The sequence below is a fragment of the Opisthorchis viverrini genome, assembly GCF_000715545.1.
Source record: "Opisthorchis viverrini unplaced genomic scaffold opera_v5_153, whole genome shotgun sequence".
Taxonomy (NCBI): domain Eukaryota; kingdom Metazoa; phylum Platyhelminthes; class Trematoda; order Opisthorchiida; family Opisthorchiidae; genus Opisthorchis; species Opisthorchis viverrini.
The window spans coordinates 853,253-873,905 of record NW_008751810.1 but is presented as its reverse complement, the minus strand read 5'-3'; the positions used below and the strand labels follow the sequence as shown (position 1 = coordinate 873,905).

The 20,653-nt window shown below is 44.3% G+C and overlaps 2 protein-coding genes across 2 annotated transcripts in view; one reads left to right on the top strand and one right to left on the bottom strand.

Annotated features, from left to right (window-relative positions):
- T265_06988 (hypothetical protein) overlaps positions 1-20,653 on the top strand; it is a gene marked incomplete at both ends in the record, with an annotated part of 34,318 nt that overhangs the window by 11,352 nt on the left and 2,313 nt on the right. The window contains 2 exons of the mRNA XM_009172405.1: positions 4,002-4,133; positions 19,149-19,656. Of these exons, the coding sequence (XP_009170669.1) occupies positions 4,002-4,133; positions 19,149-19,656 (640 nt within the window). The remainder of the gene's footprint in view (positions 1-4,001; positions 4,134-19,148; positions 19,657-20,653) is intronic.
- On the bottom strand, positions 14,539-14,718 carry T265_06989 (hypothetical protein; the record flags this gene model as incomplete). The annotated part of the gene is made up of 1 exon (XM_009172406.1): positions 14,539-14,718. The coding sequence occupies one exon, from the start codon at positions 14,716-14,718 to the stop codon at positions 14,539-14,541; it is 180 nt and encodes a 59-aa protein (XP_009170670.1).

Below are 20,653 nucleotides of genomic sequence, written 5' to 3'. Positions count from 1 at the left end.
GTCAAAACAACCAGCAAAAGTGCACAATGTGTCGAAAACACGTACGACGCATCGTATACAAAGTGCGTACACTTTGTACACTGTGTACACTTTTCAAACGCCTGGCAACCAGCATTCAGCGGATACTCGATCATGATTGGCTGTTAGATCCATATTTCAGGCCAATCAGAGGTCGCTTTGATGTTGGACCGGCACTCGGCCCGATCTGACCAGTCGCCTACGGGATAGGGTTCTTGGCCATAGCAGCACCTAATTGCGAGTGGTAAAGCTTTTTCGGTGTGGAATTCCGCCTAACAGAAGGTGTGCGCAAAATGCGCACCCAATACACAATTTTCGCCTGTTGGGTCATGTTTTTCGAATCTCTAGAAAGCGGCTTCCACAGTGGTTTTTTTCCGATAACCTGAGAGAGGGAGCCGATGTCTTGACGTGACTCGCGATGATAATGACGTTGTTGGTGATGCTGTTGATGACAGTTTCTCGTACAAACTATGTATTCGGAGTCCCAAATAAGTATTTTCATACACTTCCTGATTTGAATGTCTGTTTTACTTCGGGGCCACTTTAGATTGCCAAGTTTCTCTTTTCATTCTAAGACCTCTCTTGCATGTCTTTCGGAGGACGTGACCAACTTATTTGCCACTGGTAATAGCCGGAGTTCTTTGGCGGCCTTCAAATATCTCGATTGATTGGGCAGTCTGAAGACATCGATGGAGTAGACTGATTGACATTTTGGAGGTCAGGATATTTAGGTATGCGGAACCAAAGAAGGAAACGTGGAGAGGAGGTACACAGAAGGAGGAGTTAGTGTTCACGGCATCTGCAAAGCTGCCGAATCTAGTCCGGTTAAAGGGGCCACAGTTAAGAAATCATGTGTAGATTGTCATACTAGACAGCTTGTTTCAAGGGTTCCAGATCGGCGTACAGGAGTCTAACAACTTAAACTGGCGAGGAAAGTGTGCGGATATATTTAGAATAGCTGGTTAAAACTTGGTTTCGAGTTGGAGCTGCTAATAAAAATCGCTATCTCCAGTAATCTATTCTCACCAGCTAAATTATTTCTGTGTCTGGTGGCTGTAGGCATGTAGGCGCTACTGAGATGAGTGGATGGATGGATGTGCTGCCCAGTTACCAAGTGCAATTAGAACTCCTCCCTTTTGGTCGGTGATTTTAGTATTGAACTGATAAGCCATTTCTCGGGTAAACACTTCGTCGCCCATGTTTTCTTACTGACTTCATACTATATATTCGGCTTCACTTTGCTCACATTAGTGAAACACCTTGGCCTCTTGAGTGCAATCGTAGTGGGATCAGTAACTAGTCCGTGACGGCACTGTATCACAGCCACACAATAGTGTGTTGCTCCGATCGTTTCGTGCCTATGCAGAGTTTTCCCTCCCTCATAAACTCGTAAAGTATGCGCCGAAAAGTAGACCAATTTCATGGACTGAATGTTTGCTTGTTCATATTCTACATACACGCAGACTGGACTGTGGTCAAGTCAGAAATTCCGCTGGCAGAGGTCACTGCAGATTGGCCTCTCATGAATCTTGGACTGATTTCATACAGCCAATTATCGGCTTGAAAACGATGTTTAGCGGTTTCATTGACAAATCCCTCAGGGGTTCCTGAACGGATTTTGGTGTGAATTTGAAATATGTGGCTTGCAACAATTTTCTTTTGAGCTTCGTCCCAGCGCTTACGGGCAGTGTACCCGGGTTGATAGTTTATCTGTCTCTTCCCCTAATGACATGAACTTTGTAATCATTCTGCCTACCGCCGGTGGATTGGATAAGTCATCCAGTCATCACATTTTTAGCCGTGATGACCAACGAAATGGTGCATCAGCTCTTCACCTTAAGTGACATGGCATGACGCCACAACAACTCGTTCGTTTTGTCCTATACTTACGCCGCATCGAGTCAGTTCAACTCTCTATAACCCGCTGGGTGTTAGTGACATCTGAGTCATTTGGTTGTCTTCACCTGGGAACCACTGCGCAGCCAGTCCCTTCACATACCACACGTGTTAAGAACGCCCAGCTCCGTATCCTGACCTGATGACATAATTGGTCTTTGGTTCTGTTCTGTCAACCACCCAGCTGACGGTACTACGCGATGGCCGATGTGGCATGGGAGTGTTGTTAGCTGTAAATGTGATGGTTGTATATGTACTGGGATACTGCCAGGGCACCCACACCTGGACAGGAGGACGACTAGTGTCCTCAACCAAAGCCTTTGACTCAAAAGCCTAACTGCAAGGCAGCGGTGTTGGGCCGAAAACGCAAGTACGTAACCCTGACCCGTGAGCATCAAGCGAGCTTTCGGCCGGGTTAAGGCTGCATTCACCACAGCTTCAGTTGTTACAGTAAAGTTATACACACAGACGATCTTGTTCCTCATATTTAACTTCCATACTTCCAGTTGTAAGACATTTTGACTGCTGCAATCAACTGGACAAGAAAAGACAAAAATATGGCTACGGGTGTGAAGTGCCTTACTAGGAGACTCGCCTCACTTGGAAGATGGCTTATTTTCAGGTGACAGGGTCCTCACCTGCCTTTTCTAGCTTCATTGAAGCAGGGACTTCGATGTATTTCGCAAAGTGAAGATGCGAGGTAGCTTTCTGCAGAACGTCGTCCTACTTACCCGATGGGTAAAGCAAATTACACAATATGGTTCGAGAAGCTTGTAACTCTGCAGAAATGGTGTTTATACCCAAGGTGGGGACTTGGATAATTGTTGTATCTCATTGAAAATGCAAGCAAAACTCCCGTGTCCAGGTCGAAAAGCCGCCTTTTCTCTTGACAATAGTCACGAATCTGTTTTTCAATTCTCGGATTGATAAATCGGATCCCTGAGCTTCGTTTTGTATAAATAGCTGTATTAGTGAGGTCACTTTCGAAAAACAGGAGACGCCACTTCTGTCGCGTTCCTCAAGCCGCTTGGGACGAGCTCGTATGTTCCAATTTTCGCTCTTCGGTATGTGGTGATCCTGACGTAGTAGTATGCAAACTTTGGGAGTTGCACTTAACCATAGGACTAAAAGCGCTTTAACAGAATGAATCATAGTAAACAGACGTCTTTGTGTTGTACGGTTGTGTGATCCAATTAGGATCAATGGAAGTCAGTTCGGTAAACGTTTTTTTATTTCTCGTATCAGTGTACGTTCCGACAGATTGCAGTTCTGCGTATAAGGACTTGTTTTAGCCGGATTCTATCGTTGCTGCTTCGGTCTGCAAGAAGAACGGATATAGTAATCCTGGTGGATGATTGAACACCCAAGTTAGAATAAGCTCTGAAGAAACCAAGTTAGGTGGTACTGACAATGAGCAGCGACTTTTTCAGTTGTTTGGTCTGTTCCAGACCAATACGAACCTCCAGCACAATCACTCACACCGAGTTACTTGGAGGCCACTCAGCTCAAACCAGTCCTGGACGCTGCAAGGCTTACTGAGATCGATATTTGAGATACTGAACTATTGTTGTGATTAGGTAGTATTGCAAGTTGCTCAATAAGTTTTGGCCGATCTTTGTTTATTACATATTATAACAAGCAAGAAATAGTAATCATATAGCTGTAGCATTATTTTGGTGCCTATCTGCCATGCCAACGGAAGGAGGCACGAGGGCTGAGATACTGTCAGGTTGCCCAAGCCTAGACGCAAGCAGTCGAGGTGCTGAGGTTAGGATCGAACCATGAACCTTCCTGTCCGTAAGCTGGCGCCTTAACCACTGAGCTATCTCGAGCTGTAAAATTGCAGAACTCTAAGATGTTATTATTTTTCCCTTTATTCTGCAGTATGTTATGTATTTGTTGTGCAAATGGAAAAGACTCGCGGTTTTCACCATTGTCTATACTTCTTCCTCATTTATTCAGTCCAGACTTTGCCTAACTGCCGGCTCGCTCCTCTGAAGACAGATAGGTCTAAAATTTGTCTCCAACTCTACCGTTGTTTCCAATCAAAGCTACTGTTTGACTCTACTGTTTAATTTCGTTTGCAGCTGTATACGCAACATACCAACGCGGATCGACTCAAGGCGTCTTCCACACACATATCGGATGATAAAGCTACGCGATCTCGACGTACGTGTGCGACAACAAAGAGACGAACCAAGGCGCATTACAACAGGGCTGTAAGTTCTACCTGCCGTCTACTTATCCAAACTCTGCGTGTTTCTTTTCTCATACAAAGTAACAGATAGAATTCACCTTGCAAACTTCACAATCGTTCAATCAAATGAGTCGATATGCGTGTGCCCTGATAGGAGTGGACTTTGCCGTGCGTGTGGTAGGGCTTTCACTCACCCTATGGTAGCCGAAACTAGGCCAGAACTATTTCGTTTTCAACTTTTATATGATCCACTTTTTGTTGGTTTGGAAAGCGTACTGGTCACTTGGTTTCAAGTTCCACATTCGTTCTTTAAACCGTGTACCAATGCGCCTTCTCGTTTTGGCTTCTGACGGCATTGGGATCATCTACCGACTGGGCAAGGTCTCCTTGAAGAAAATATACCACAATATCTCGAATATCATACATACTAAAATGCGAGGTGTCCTTTGTGCAGCGCGTTTAGTTGAAGAATATCATAAACTAGAGGTCCAACCGGAATTCAGTTGAGTCTCCTCCGTTAAGGCCCGATTTGTGCGAAAGTGGGAGTATTTGGCGAGCAAAAAACACCGTATCACTGCAGCAATCGCTTTTTCGATCGTCCGTGTCTGAAGTAGCAATTCAGTTTCTCATTCATTTGTTGCAACAGAGGAAATGTTCTAACAACTTACTTTTCACTCGTCCGATTTGGTTCATGTGCTGCACGTCTTATTGATTAAGACGACTCCACTAACGATCCCATAACAGTACACTTGTGTTGTTTTCACAAAGTATGCAACGAACTCGGTGAGCGCGTGTCCGGGCGCACACGTTTGTGCTGGTGCACATGATTGACCTGCAAAGTCTGGTCCGTATAGACAGACCTTGATTCACGAACCCGTACTACTTAGATAACAATGATGGGGGCGGTTGATCTGGTGATCGTTGCGGAAAGTGTGCGACAACATTATTAACGAACTTTTGCTCACCTTATCATTCTTTTGCTCGGCACTAAGCTGCTAATTATGTTGCATACTATTCATCTGTTTTAAGCGTGCTGTGTTCACCAATTGGTTATGAGGAACGCCAAGCAAAATTATCAACCGGTACTCTTCACCCAGCCGGAAGTATTCTGTTGAGGTCGATTTCGGACCTTAGACTAAAGAATCCATAAATCAAACCATACCTTCCAAATTCTTGATTCAAATGAAGTCAGATGCAATCAGGTCTAGCTCGCGAATTCTGATGAGCAAGAATGGTGTCCTAGACAATGATGTGTCTCTCTGACTCTGCTACGCCACCCGAAGGTTGCACGAGGGCTGGGATACTGTCAGGTTGCCCAAGCCTAGACAGGGGAAGTCGAGAGGCAGAGGTCAGGTTCGAACCACGGACCTTCCGGTCAGTAAATTCGGCCATCTCACCCTCTCCCTCTGACTCTGGTTGCCATGTATTTTGAGGTTTCTTATGTCGCGCTAAAAGTGACCTAGGCCATTTAGGTCACCCAGATCGCACTTTGCCTCATTACCCAGCATTACTTTTTCACTTACGACCCCACTCGAATACGTGCGTTGGAAATGCGTTTCAGTCAGTCATCATTTTGGACGAAGTCAGAGCACTTACTGGATGCGCCTGACCTTCACGTTCAAATTTACTGGCCTTTTGCTATCCGAACTACTTGTCACCTGGTTAAATACGATCAACAGAGGCTTGCTTTGAGAGGCCTTCTGCAATAATCGTGCGCTTTTAGACGATACCCAGTGGCTCCTCCGTCATCTCTATCTGGCCATCCGCTGCTCATTTGAGCATTTTTGCAGACACAAATTTTCCCTATCTGCAGTTATCATTCTCCCCTATTTCAAGGAACGTAAATGGACAGTGGTCTCATTCAGATCGGAGACACCTCACCAGTGTGCGTTAACCAGTGGTTGAAGTTGTGGGTATGATGCATGTCGAGTTGAGCTAGGGTTGTCCACTGAGTGGATAATTTAAAGTGACCCTAAAATGTTCCGTACCCTGTTGAACTTTGAAAACTTCAGTTTCTTATGTTGGGTGGGAATGGGGATGATAAAAAACAACAGGTGGCCTTCATAGCGCTTCGGACAAGATATAATTTGAGACATAAGATTTACCCTTGATTCTAGTTACGCTAGATTATGTGATCAGGTTGGTTCCATGGGCTTCTTTACAGTTCATTCAAATCTTACGCCTTGCTTTAGTTTTTCCCGCTGCCCATATGTTCGGTTTACTTCACCATAATTTCTCGCCTGTTGTCCAAATAAAACTTAGTCACATTCTACGCCATCCCCTTTTTGCGATCCGATGAATCTTCTAAACTTCGTAGCTTCTCCCGATTCACTGTTCTCTCTCCCAGGTTGTCCTTTCCTTCGCTTTTATGCCCATGTTATTGCAATTTTGCCTGGGACCCACCATGTAGCGCGTCATTTTCCGAAGTGGCGCTTTTCTATGTGGATTAACTGGATGTGCATCTGTAGAGGTGGTTCCATTACCTCGGTCCCGGAAAAGCCGTTGTTGTGCATTCTGTGTGAGTGTATGTCTGGCGACTATCGGCTATGTTCAGATGATGTGTAATCCTGCGAAAAACATGCGTACTTTTCGATTGACCAATACTGAAAGTAAATGATCATGCCGCTGCTGGAGGTATGCTTTTTTGAGGGATGTCTTTCATGAAATAGAGAAGTTCATCATTACAGACCTTTGTGCAAACGATAAACAACAAAAGTGCAACAGCAGACGGTAAATCTTGCATAAGGACCTTGTCGGCATTTACCTACACATCTGTAAGGAAAGGCTGAAGAGTGCTATTTCTCCTGCCTAATTCAGAGTGGTGGAAGCAGATAGGGGCATTAAGGAGATTACGAAAGGTTTAGGTGCTGTTGGTGCTACTGGCCTTCGAGGATGGAGACCGCATGACCCCACTGTGCCTGGTTGAGGACGCTGCAAAATGTGGCTACTAATCGATGTCAATGGCGTTCTTGTTATCAGTTGTCAGTTTCTATCCATATTGCCTGAAAAAGTGTATTGAGGTGTGGTAAGCTAGCGCTAAGTCCATTCCCCGTCCACCTTTATTCTTTTCTTCATAATAAGGCTTTCAAATAAATCACAGTTGTACGCACACGGGGTGTCAGTGTTGAACACTGATGTTACGCTGTCGATAACGGTTAGACGAGTCCTGAGCCGAGAACCAAATTTACATGAGACCGCATTATGAAAATCATATGTGCCTATTTGTGTATAGTATGAATACATGCATACGTGCGTACACATACGCACACTGGAAGTTTAGTTTTGATCTCATGTAAAATATCGATTCTGTTTCATCAAGTTTTTAGGCGAAAAGGAGGTGGTAACTGACCTCCACATATTGTCTGAATCTGTGCGAACTAGTTTTATGGTCAATTTTGTGAACACAGTTGGGTTAACTTCCACTCGTCCCCTGCTCTCGATGTTAATAAGCTTGAATACATAACTTAATCGTCCTTAATCCCTCTATGCGTCAACTTGGAAAAAGTCAGTCGCTTTGCATCGTAATTGGTTTTGCACACAACTACGTATTTATTAACCTTACAACAGATGTACCTAACGATGATGTGTTTAGCCGACCTGATTAGCGCTTGCAATCTAGTAGTGGTTGCTGTCCAGTTGACTTTGGTGACCCAGAAACTGACTTTTTGACAAAATATTGTAACACTGCTATCGACCATGTGAGATGACGCAGTGTTTGAGCCCTCAACTCATGATGGTTAGAAGTCTCTTCTCACTCACGCTGGTCTTGTGACATTTCACACAGCCGAGTGTATGGCGTTTCCATGTTTCACAAGTGATTTTTCCACACTAATAGACAAGTATCAGATTTTTTGAATGCGTCATCGACATATGGCGGCGCCGCTCATATTTTACTATTTTAGTAGCCTGTAACAGCAGCAGTCTTGAATGATCTGGTAATAACACTCGAACGAACAAAATATGAGTGGAATTCCCGGCCTTCAAAACATCAGGTTTACGGGCTATACTTTCATACTGAACCCTCATTAAAAATTGCACCTCATCGGCGATTAATATCAATAATGCACAAGTCTTTACCACGCATACAGCTATTGAAAGGCAGCTCTCTGCCTTCATGTTTCATATTTAAGCACATCACTCATTACTGGAAAGAAGAGGTGGTTCTCAAGACACAATGTCTTCTACTGCGTTCTCCCTCATCATCATTGACAGCGTGACATCAGTGTTCAACACCGATGCTTCACTGCCGTACAACTATGATTTGTTTGAAAGCCTTATTGTAAAGAAAAGAGACCGGGGAAGGACTTAGTGCTAGCTTACCACAATCATTCCGAGGTGCCTATACCTCCAGGCATTCACTCATGCGATCTGGATAGAAACTGACAACAAGAACGCCACTGACGTCGGTTCGCAGCCATATCTTGTAGTGTCTCCAACCAGGCACAGTGAGAATCACGCGGTCCCCATCCTGGAAGGCGAGTAGCACCGACAGCACCCAAGCGTTTCGTGATCTCCTTCATACTCCTCTGCCAACTCAAGGGTTGGCCACCTCTCTGTTTACGCCACTCTGAATTGGGCATGGAAAACAGCACTCTCTTCGGCAAACGATGGTTCGGCATATGCAACACGTCCCAACCAACGCAGCTTCTGGTGCTGAACACATTCTTCGTGGAAATGATTCCCTCGAAGGCACGTAGAAAACAGTTTGTGGTGTCTGAAGTCACTGTTTGCTTTTCATTCGTTTTGATTACTTGTTGGCTTGGATAGTAATGTGCTATCCTGAACCTGGCTACATTGGCCGATAATTGGGCCATCGACCCATGTACCACAACACTTGTCGGGATATTATTTGTTGCTTATGTGGTCGTTGGTCTGTTCGCCGAGCTTGGCACTCGACTTGCAAACGTTTCGTCACCATCACCATTAATGCGCATTTGCGTGGATACTTTCTCTTTGGCTGCGTGCGTCTTTATGGCTTTTAGGGATTATCTGTTATCTCTTAACTTGATTGGCCAATTAGGAGGCGATGTTCCCGTGAACTCGTTGACCCGTTTATGAGGTTTGTTGTGTTGTGATCTGTGTTTTGAGTCTATTGGTTATCCCCGTTTTTTTCATTTTTAGCAGTTTTCTCCTTTGCTTTGATTTGTTTCGTTTTCAGTTTGCATTGTGTTGCGGTCTGATTGGTTGGTTGGTTGCGCTGCCCTATGTTCTTCATTGTAACGGCTGATGTCCATCCGTCCAAAGGTTAATTTTAGACTCTGATTTTTTCGCTGGGCGCATCCTCCAAACAAATTGCGTCCGTTTGAATCGGAGCTTCCTGTTGCTTCTGTGAATTAGTCGATTGGTTTCTCGTGCAGTGTATTACTCTGTGATTCTGGCGTTTTCGTGCTCTTATGGGTTGTTAATTTCGATTTTTATCGGTAGAGTTCGGTTTAGTACCACGCTTCCATAAATTCACGTTCTTCGTTCTTGCTTGGATGAGTACGCGAACGCCATTTCAGTCGAACTCGTGTCCTTCCTGATCCTTCTGAATGGAGATGGGAGAAATTCGATTAGTGTCTTTTAGCAGCGAGCTTGTGTTCATCTATTCTGGTCGAGATCTTCCTCCCGGTTTATCCTAATCGTTTGTCGGAATCCTTACATTAGATCTTGTATATGACATTATTCTTCATCATTGGATCCAATGCTCTTTTTGGTTTCGATAATGTCTTACTCAGTGTGTTCGTAGGTTTGTAGGTAACCGTCTTGCTGTGCTGTCTTAAGAGCCTTGCCATCATTTCACAGCTGTTCTTAATGTATGGGAGTGTGACTCGTTTGCTTTCATTTTGTGCTCTTGTATTAGTCGTATTTAGCTTCCTGAGTGGTCTCCAGACTGGGTATCCATTTCTCTGGAGAAATTTGTATAGCCGTTTTTCTCTTTTAATCTTCGAATCTGTAGTGTTGCAGTGTGTCTGGATCCGCTTGAGATGTGTCCGAATGCAGGTTTATTCATTACGACTTGCATGGTCCTGTGTCGTGGTTCAGAACACGGGACACGTCGGTCTGAAGGTAATGGAAGAAATGTCAGGTATATGTACTCGTTTTGGATGTTGTAATGCATACCCTCTCATCTTCTGGAGCATTTGAAGAGTCGTTCTGGGGATGTGAAGGTTCTCCTGTATGGAACTTGGGTAATCTTTTTGTGCCTGAAAGAGAGCTTTACCCTGTTGCGAGATGTTATCAGTGAAGTGGAAAGATTTTGTCTTATCCGCGGTTGTACCGTGCAGGTAATGGCTCTGTGATGAGTTTCCAAATGTCTATTTAATATACGTTAACTTTTGCACGGTTTAGTGAGTTCTGTGCAGCGTTTGCTTTGGTTTACAGAGAATCACAGGAGGATTGCAGTAACTCAGCGCAAATCTGCCAGGTTTCAGCTTGCCAACCCTGATGAAGCGGAGGTGAGGTTAGAGCACTTAAATTCCGAACGCAAAACTTTGAACTTAGTCTGCTCAAGGTTATCCAACTGTGTCAGATAAGGATACCTTGTTTGTCGATGCCGAGACGACCTTCTCGTACACTCTCAAGCGATACCATCAGTGGGCGAAAAATCAATGGTGCCATCTGTCTTTCTGAATTTTACAGGCTCTTGTTCAGACGAGAAAATTCAGCTTTTTGATACTCTGTTTTTTGCCAAAGTTGCGACCATCTCAGCTATTTTACTCCAGAATTCCTAAAAACCATGAGTTGTGTGATGCTGACACGGCCAGTTCGAACTAAGCTCGAAATTCAGCGAATTTTAGGTTGGCGCGTCTTCTTATTTACCAATAAAAATAGCACTCCTGTGAAGTTCGCAATAAATTATGCAGTTTTTCCTCTCCATTCCTTCTAAATCTCCATTATTTGTCCCTTCACTCTACTTGCGGTATCAGAGAGCCTGTTTTCCCCCACGCACTATTTTTTTTACTATATCATTCACTTTTGAGTGGATTTACGTTCGTATCTGTGTGCAGGGCAGTCTGATGTTCACTGATACCGTAAAGGGTGCATACGTTTCCATGCTAAATTGTCACTTCACAGAATAATCAGATAAATTGATAATCTGTTATGTATTTTAAAACCATACAAGCTTTGACTGGCACAATTCCATCTACTGTGATTTTCCTCTTTCCATCCCATCCCGTAGCAAACCCATCTATCTAGGTCATGCTTGTCAATCATCACCGATCATCATTTTCTTCCACGCCTGATTCCCCTATAGATGACTTCATAGTGGCTTGACTACTGTCCCTCAAGTGCATTCTGGTCTCTGTGGATGCACTTGATCCAAGTATACGAATCGAGGTATTTATTGCCGTCCGTGTCGTGCCGCACAAATTCCTTGAGCAACTCCCCCAAGGGAAAATCGCTTGACTCCCGTCGATAAAGTAGCCCATCATTTCTACCAATTGCGATCGAGAACACTGGAATCATGACTTCAGAGCACCATCTCTTGAGTACTTGGGCAGTTAAGGGAGGCAAATATCAGCCCCCAGAGTCACCTTGGTAGCTTCCTTCAGCCTAAACAGTAAATATGGTATTTCTGGAGTCATGTGTGAACAGGTCGGACGTGACCGTAAATGTAGTGAACGGTCATCCTGAGTGTCTACTGTTGGAAACTGTTGTGTCCTACATCAAACACAAAAACAGACCTTTGATCAATAATATGCCCTCGCATGTCTGATCGAGCGCTTGGAGGCACCTCAAAATGGTTGCAATTGGCCAGCACTAGGTCCCCTCCCTCACCTGCTCTTCTCTTTTTCCCACTCTAGGACTTTAAATATAACTTGCTCAATTTTGTGGTTGTACGGCAGTGAAGCACCGTTATCAATACCAATATTGCTCTTTCTGATGATGGTGATGCGCAACTAAGGATCTGAACCTCTGACAGTTCACTCCTTTCGACTGTTTCACTTGAAGGTCTGCAAACATCACACAAGAAAATATATGCTTACGGACCTTTCTTGTGCCGTCTCACTACAATTTCCTGCTTGCATCAAAAGACGGTGTAAAACAAAGCTTGTCTGTCCTGTCCTGCTGCTTATTTACTTTAGATCCACGCCCATCACCTTTGTTCGAAGAAGACCCAAAGCGGGGCGAAAACGGACGAAAAATTTCAGTGGCCAGCTCTCAACTGATTTCAAAAGGGTTGTCTCTTTTTAGGGTGTTTTTGTTTTGGACAAAAGTAGGATCACTCAGGGGGTAGCCGTGTGGGTCCAGTTTGTCAAAAGCTTGGGATGAACCGGCGCGTTCCTGTTGATCACGAAAAGCACGGAGTTCGTTTTCTCGCCCTTATTCTTCCAGGCCCTTCTCTATTGGTCGGCTCCTTATCACGTAGCCAGTCACATTTTTGTCGGCTTACGTGAAACCAGGCCCCAAAAAGCCTGTTTCAAGACACTCACCAAACGATTGGCAGAAGATAATTCCTCCGCCCTTGTTCCCTATCTGCTTGCCTTCTTAGCTTTTGTCATTACCAAAAGACAAACCCAATTTCTGCCCATATGTAGCTAGTGGTACCACCCGCAGCATTGGATGAAAACGCATTATGATCAATATCAGGAGTCAACGATGGTAAGCACAACCGATCCTTGCGGACGCGGTCGCGTGGAGATATGTCGTAGGTTTAAACTGCAATTTTCTTCAATAATCACAAGAGATCACGTACGGTTGGCTGTGGTTTTGAACTCATGACCGGTTTCTCTATTTGCAGTTAGTCGTTAGCGAAACCCGATGGATTCGTTTTTCTTTAACGAATCGCTAACAATGGATACAAATTGGCTCACAAAGTACCATGATAATTTCTAGTTAGCATACTGGCAAACAGGCTATAAAAAGCTGAGTTGCTCCGTATGTATTTTTGTCATCAGACTCTAGAAGATAAAGTACACGATTCAAAATTTCAGTTAAATTACCAATCTCGTATCAGAAGAGCTTGGTAAACAATCGGTAGTTTTTATTTGGGCAACGTTTCGCTTTTGACACAAAAGCTTCATCAGGCCAAGTGAACAGGTCACTAAATTGGCCAGGTTATAAGACAGACGGGGAACCAATCAGTAAGTCCTCTTCACACTAGATCAGCGTTGAGTGTCAATTAACAGCTCTTGTCGGCTAACGTTGCCCAAATAAAAACTACCGATTGTTTACCAAGCTCTTCTGAAACAATGACTTCTCAATCGGTTCCAAACTTTTTCCAATTGATTGATACCAATCTCGTAGTTACCAAGTAACCGAGCTCGAGGTAACTCAGTGGTTAAGGTGCGAACTTATTGACCGGACGGTCCGTATTTCTAACCCAACTTCTCGGTAGCTCCTGGCAATATCTCAGCCTCATCTTCCCTTCGAGGTAGCGCAGGAGCTGGACACTAAATAAGTGTCACGGCTGAACGAATGTTATTTTTTGTTGGCTTACCACCAGTTGTTTGAACTCTGTGTCCCCACCAAGCGTGTTTTAGAGATATTCACTTTTGCATTGTGAAGACAGTGAATTACTCGGCAAGCGTTTATTCTTCCTCAAAAGTTCCACTTTACGGTCATCTCTCTGTTGCCACGTCCTGTTCAACTCATCATAAACCGAGATACATGCAGCTAGGAGGATGCCTTTCTGTGATTTTCTGTGGGTGAAGGCATGTTGACGGGGATCCAATAGACAACAAAGAACACAACTTATCCGATGCGTCCTAACACTGGGTGAACCGGGGGTACCAGAATCAAATGTATCGAGCGACAACTTATGTACACTGAGCAGATCCTTAGTGATTTGAGTGTGGGTCGACAATCGATCGACGTAGTTCTGTCGAACATGAACCTAAAAGGAATCAATTCAGCATCTTTGGCCTAGAGCAGTATCTGGTCCGTGCGCCTGATATCTCGCCAAACCCGTCCCACGTCATGTAAACACATTCAGTAATCGCAGCAGTTTTCTTAAGCAGTAGAAATTTACAACTTGGTATGTGCTACAGAGATCATATTGTATGTCTAGGCGCGTCTCGTCATCATTAACACCAACAATAAATGCTGATGCTTAACTACCATACAATCCTAATGAAGAATACCTTGGTAACTAGTGGAAAGAAAGGGCAAAGATGGGAACATTCTGCAAACTTCTTAAGTATCGAAGACAGGGCAGCCACATTTTGTGACAACAACGGGACTAAGGCATCTGAGCAGTACATCGTAATAAGATGCCATCACCAGATGTCCTTTATGAACCTCACTCAACATAAGTCCACCATACAGTGACAGGTTAACTTTAGCCAGACAGTCCGACTGTATGGTCTATAGGTCGATGACCACAGACTGATCCAGTACATCATTGGATCACCGTCTGGTAGAACTGTCATCTGCTATGCTCGTATGTTCTCTCAGTTTGTGTTGATCCGCTTGTGAATTATATGTTACTACCGTGTTCGGTTCTACCTACGGTATCCATCTGCGTTTACGCGCATTGCGGAACTCGGGTTTCCAATCACCTCGGCTAGATCTGTTGCCGAGTCGAATCGATTAAGCTTGAGTATCCCTTCGTTCAAGGGTCTCATGCTTCCAGATTCGCCAAATATGTGGACCATCCATGGCAAACGTATAGCATAGTTCATTTTAGCAGTGGGTCGAATACGCGCGATGGATCCATCAATACACTTTCCATTTTGCTCTAAATCTCATGAGTTTGTTGTCAAACTCTCATGTGCCCGTAAATTCTAAAGTGCATTTTGGCGGCACTATCGGAAATCGCACAGTGACCTGGGTTAGAACAGTCGACTGAACCATATGACGATGGATGTACTTTGCTATGTCCCAAAACCGTAAACAAAAATTACACGTCCTACTACCCTGCACCGCCACAGAGGGTTTCCAATAAAACAGTCAACCGAAGTAAACGAACAGATAAATTTTCGCATCCTCGTAGCGAAATGAAACCTACTTTCGTGAGCGTGCCATTGGTGCACGGACCTGTGTGGCGAATGGTATAAGGGAACCGAAAAATTCAGGCAAAATGGATGGCCCAGATGGCGTCTCTGTGTATTTAAACAATGAGATTGTTATGGGTTTGTCATACCGTACTAGTCGTGTGTGAAAAATTTGGGTTGCGAAAACAATCTGCATTATGTGGTCGTTGGTTTGTTCGCTGAGCTGGGCAATTCGATTGCCAACGTCTCATTACCAATCGAGGTGACATCATCAGTGCGTTTTTGGGAGTGTGGCACTATGCAGTACCTATACAAAGCCATTTTTGGTCGGACGTTTTTTACATAGGGGAAATTTAGTGGTAAATATTAGTCTGGACCAAAAGAATTCATTCTGGAAAGTGTCAGTATTACAGAGAATCACTGTAAATCGGAATCAGGCTGCATCCACCTGTAAATTATGTTCACACTTGCTAAATTTACATTGCTCGTTATCCGTACAGCATCTGGATTACGGCGACTATGCCTCGTTTTCACTCACCCTCACAAAACGTGTAAGCGATTCCGTCATTCATTTAAATGCCTTTCTGATGAACAACATTTAAAATGTGGTTTATAAATTACCTGAAGCAAGCACAGGGAAAATAACTTAAATAGGCTAAAACTGTCCAAAACTGTTTATTTGATTTGAACAGACTCAAGAGCTATTTCCATTTGTTTTACGTCAGGAATTGTCATATTCAGCAAAGTTCCACGAGAGAGCCTATTTGTGGAGTGTACATTACTCTAAAGGCTCGATCTTGTTAGGGCTCATCAAGACTGAATGGCTCATGCATAGTGCATTAATTACTATGTCGCACTGCCCCGCTTGGATACAACACGCGTTCGCACACTTGTTTCTTCCCAGAGTTTTATGGACTTGTAAGGTATGAACTGGGAGTGAAGAGCTCGTCATCTCACTGAACCAAAAGATGCTTCGAATATCCTTTGTAGGAAATTGTTGGTAATTTTTATGGGGATTTGGGAAATGGGCTCCAGGGACAACCTTCCCTCTAATATACGTCGTTTAGGTAATCAACGAGGTGTCTTTGAGAGCAACTCTTCAGAGTAATCAACGAGGTGTCTTTGAGAGCAGACTCTTCAGAGAGAGAGAGAGCTCCGGGTGGACTCTAGTTTGAGCGTTTGCCTTCGCTTGACTCTTCGCTGGCCCCATCAGTTGCGTGACTAATGTCCTAGTTGTGAAATGTGGAACGAGTGGAACAAACGCTTTTGGTCCGTAGTTTTAGCTCGTTCCTTGCCGAACCCAGTGCATGTTTTTGATTACGTTAACACTGGCAAATAGTTCACTTTGGCTGTTATACCTTTGATAACACAATTAGTGATGCCGCAGAATATGTTTTGTATGACCAGCCATGGTCGCTGAGTGTCTCTTACTCATATCGTACGTCCGGTGCCAATTCTTTATCTCGTCTAGCCTTGTGCCTGACTTCATGCTTTTCTTTCTTATGGTTAGAGCGTTTTAGTCCACACTGTTCAAAATCCCCCAATCTGGGAGCTTAAAACTCCCAATCAGACCATTTGTGCGCTATAAGAGATAGGTGCTTTCAGTGTGACAGGTCAACTACTTTCGAGTTTCGCTAAACTATTGATGATTTTTCTCGCCTTTCAGGTGTTACGTGTTTAGGGGACTTCATCAGGTACTTGCTACAACTGTAATGTGAGAAGATTTGGGAATTTAAATATAGTTCTTGTCCTGTCGGTGAAGCAAATCTATACCTAAAAGCCGAGAAGCACTGTTTCATCCCACAAAATTCAGAGGGTAGGTTGACTTCAGTGATGGAACGACATCTCGATCGAAAATTACCGAGTCCTCCCATACCACCATCATTTTGTCAGTGGCTCTGAGGAAGAGTAAAGTTCACCCGACATGTGAAAATTCTGTCTGAGAAGTTGTCACTCGAGGAACCGGTCAATACGGGACCACGTGATTTGGTTTTTATGATTGAAGGATAAGCAGTGCTATATCCTGGCTAAGTGAGAGCTGTTCACCCTGCTATTCAGCTGCTCCGAGCCGAAAGATTAAGTGATGGACCACGGACTGGAAGGCCGCGGGTTCGAACCTCCCAGAGTTTCGTGAGATGCGCACTGATGATGATTCCAAGGAAGCAAGCATAGACTGATCTCACTTACAGAACAAAGCCTTGATTGAAGAATTTTGTACATTGTCAGTACATTTGTACATTTCTGTGACGCGCCGATGTTTTCATGAACGTGCACTTATTTTCCCACACTTCGCTTTTGCTTAGTCCCACAGCACATCACCCGGACATACAGGGACATGGTAAATATCATTAGGACACTTATGGTCGTGTGCGGCTACTGTGTTCATCAAGTCGAATAAGCACGTCATCCCTTCGATAAGTTCACGTGGTGCATTTCGGCTGGCAAAACTTGGTCTCCATCTGTAAAAAAAAGCTGGTGTTACATCTCACATGTGCGGTTTGTACAAATGTCTTATTTGGCTGGATCATTCCGAAGACAATTTTGATGGCATTCGCGGCGTCAAGAACTCCGTACTTCTGAATGTTAATGAAGCTCATTTGCGGCTTGTACGTAAGCCGTTCAATAAATTATCATGGCACAGAAGTATTTCTAATCCTGAATAAGACAACAGACACATGCACGAGTCATGTTCAATCGGTTGAGTCGATTACATAGCGAATGAATCATATAGCTGGGACTGATGTGTGTGAATTCAATATTCGACAACTGGCTGCGTTCGTTTCGTTATAATTTACTTTTTTAATCCCCGCCAGACAGCAAGTGGACCTTGTTTCTTCATCGAGTTGCGCCTACTCCATTTCGATGCGTGTGTTTGTCCAACGCTGTTTTACAGTACATTTCGATTCAACGTAAGACTTATTGCCGGATCCAAAAACGGCGCTTCCACGATTCAACCGTCTGATCACCGCCTCTGTCTTCTTATTGAGCTTGGTGTCGCTGCTCTCTTTTTTGTCCGTTTCCGTTTCAACTGTCTTGCACACTATCCTACCATCTTCCTGCCACATCATTCATCTGCAACATGTGGTTTTACTCCAGCACAACTGTCAATCGCATGTTCGTCTTATGGCTAACGTAAGACTTGCGCTGTGGTTAGAGTCCACTTTCCTTTCTGAGACGCTTGTTAAGTCGATTTGGAAGTTTCGAAGTATTTTCGATGCAGCTTCGTTTTCTAAACGCCTCTTACTCTGGTATCTGATCAGTCTAACACTCACCTGATAACATAGTTTCTAGTCCAAACTAATAAAGTAGGTTTTCTGCCAAAAACCTTTACAAACAGGTTCCAGATATGGGATATTTCATCTACAGTTACTATGTTGCCGTAAGGTCTGAGTTATCACCATAATCCTCAGGTTTGGAAGGTCCCTTTCCCTCCCATGACCCACATTCCCAGTTCAGCTGTTCAGCTGCTCAAAGAGTCCACACAGCCATTCTTGTGTATATATGCGTTTGTTCGGACACTCGATTCAATCTAAATGCCGTCGACCAAGAAGTTAGCTGTACGTTTGCTCTGAAAGGTGCAGGAAGATCAGTTAATAAATTGTGTGTACTTTCCCTTGGCGGTCCTATGACCAGAGTACACATCGACCTAACGGGTAACAGTTAGTTTGCAGAAATGAATATTGTTTTAGCTGAAGAGTGACAAAAATCTTGTGATTGAAGTGGGCAGTTGAGCTGAACTGAAACGGAAGGCCATTCTGTAGCTATTCAGGTCTCAGTAAGTAGATCATCAGGAAAGACAGTCCGTAAACGGAAACCTAGGAACTGCAGCTCTCCAGCTGATGCTACTGANGACAGTCCGTAAACGGAAACCTAGGAACTGCAGCTCTCCAGCTGGTGCTACTGAGTCACAACAATAAAAGCTCGTCTAATTGGTTCAGCAGCGAACTTGCCAGGGATTCTCAGTATCTGTAGTCTTGTTCGCGGGCTAGTTCGCAACGCTACGGGTCACCTTGTGAACGTCCACTCCATTTGACAAAATACACAAATGGTTTTGGCTTATTCTTCATATGGTCTGAACCTATATTCCTTCTCATTCCTTTTGATTTGCTCATATTCAGTTGGAGGATTCTCGTGGTGACATGTTGACAGCCGTTGGTGGTGTTGAACCTTCGGGCGTAGACGCACTGGATTCGGGTTCGGACCATAAGAACGGGCGTTTGACCAATGGTCTTTGCATCGATGACGTTCAGTCCAACAGGTCGCTTGATGCGTGTATCAAATTCTCAATGCCGGATTCGGATTCAGAGCACAACTGCAGATCAAATCAGCCCGATGCTAATTCGGCAAACCAGTTAACTCCGTTCCGAATTTCCAAATATCGACCGTCCACTTCTCCAGGAGCCAACCGCGATGCCACCTTTGAGCCGATAACCCATGATGAACAGTACGGATCACGTCCGTCTTCACGCCTGTCTGTCGGTACAGTCGGTTCTGGGCGTTCGCACTGCACAGAGGATAGCAAACAGTCTAGACCGTTATCCTACGCAGACGCAGTGTTAGCGACTACGCTAGACTGTCACTTAGCTCCACTTTCCACCACTTGGAGTGATCATATACCGGTGGGTTGTATTTCTGGCTTCTTGTTCCTCATATGTAGCTCCACACTTTTGAACCACCCTACAAATAAGCACACTAGTCGTTTTAGAGCACACAGGTTTTGTCACAGTAGGACATTTTGTTAAGCTACTGGCTGCATTACTCTCTATGTCGACAATCAACTATACATGGAGCCCATGACTAACTAGTGTACAATCTCCGTGACTAGTCTCTGCCCTTAGGAAGGGCCGAATATAACATTTTTCCACGATGTTCTCTTGGCGGTGTGCCTGACGGGGGCTGCCTCTTTTTGGAGAGGCATGTCTTGGTGGACGACTGTAATACTCCAGTAGACTCAACCCAAATGACTGGCGTTAACTTCACACATAATCTACCCACCCCGTAAGATCATAGATATACCATGCCAGAAATTCATTCCTTAACCTCTCAAACGGTCAGTTATTCCAATAATTCCGTTTTCCGCTGATCTGTTCGCCGAGCTTGGCAACCTGCTTACAAACGTTTCGTCACCATGCGAACATCAGTGCAACCTCTCAAACGGTCAGTTATTCCAATAATTCCGTTTTCCGCTGATCTGTTCGCCGAGCTTGGCAACCTGCTTACAAACGTTTCGTCACCATGCGAGGAGACATCAGTGCATGGTTGGGTGGGGAACTTACTGCATCTATCGCATCACGTCTGTTTGAAACTGATCGCCTACCAGCATGTATTCTGAGCTCATCGGCAGTCTCGCACTTTATCCAGGCGACTGATAGAGGTCACCTAGTTCATGTGACCTCTAAAACGTATTACAGCAACCTGGTCTCAACACTGCTTTATAAAATCCATCATTTTTTTATGTCCTGGCAGTCACCTCGGACCTTACTGCCTTCCTTACCAATTCTTGCTAGTAAGTACTCAGCCGACATACCGTGATGTCATAATCGAACTTTTATTGCTACAAAGCATAGTCATTCCCGAAAGAAACCTTGCTGGTCACTTCGATCAGTTTTTCCCTTGACAAAAA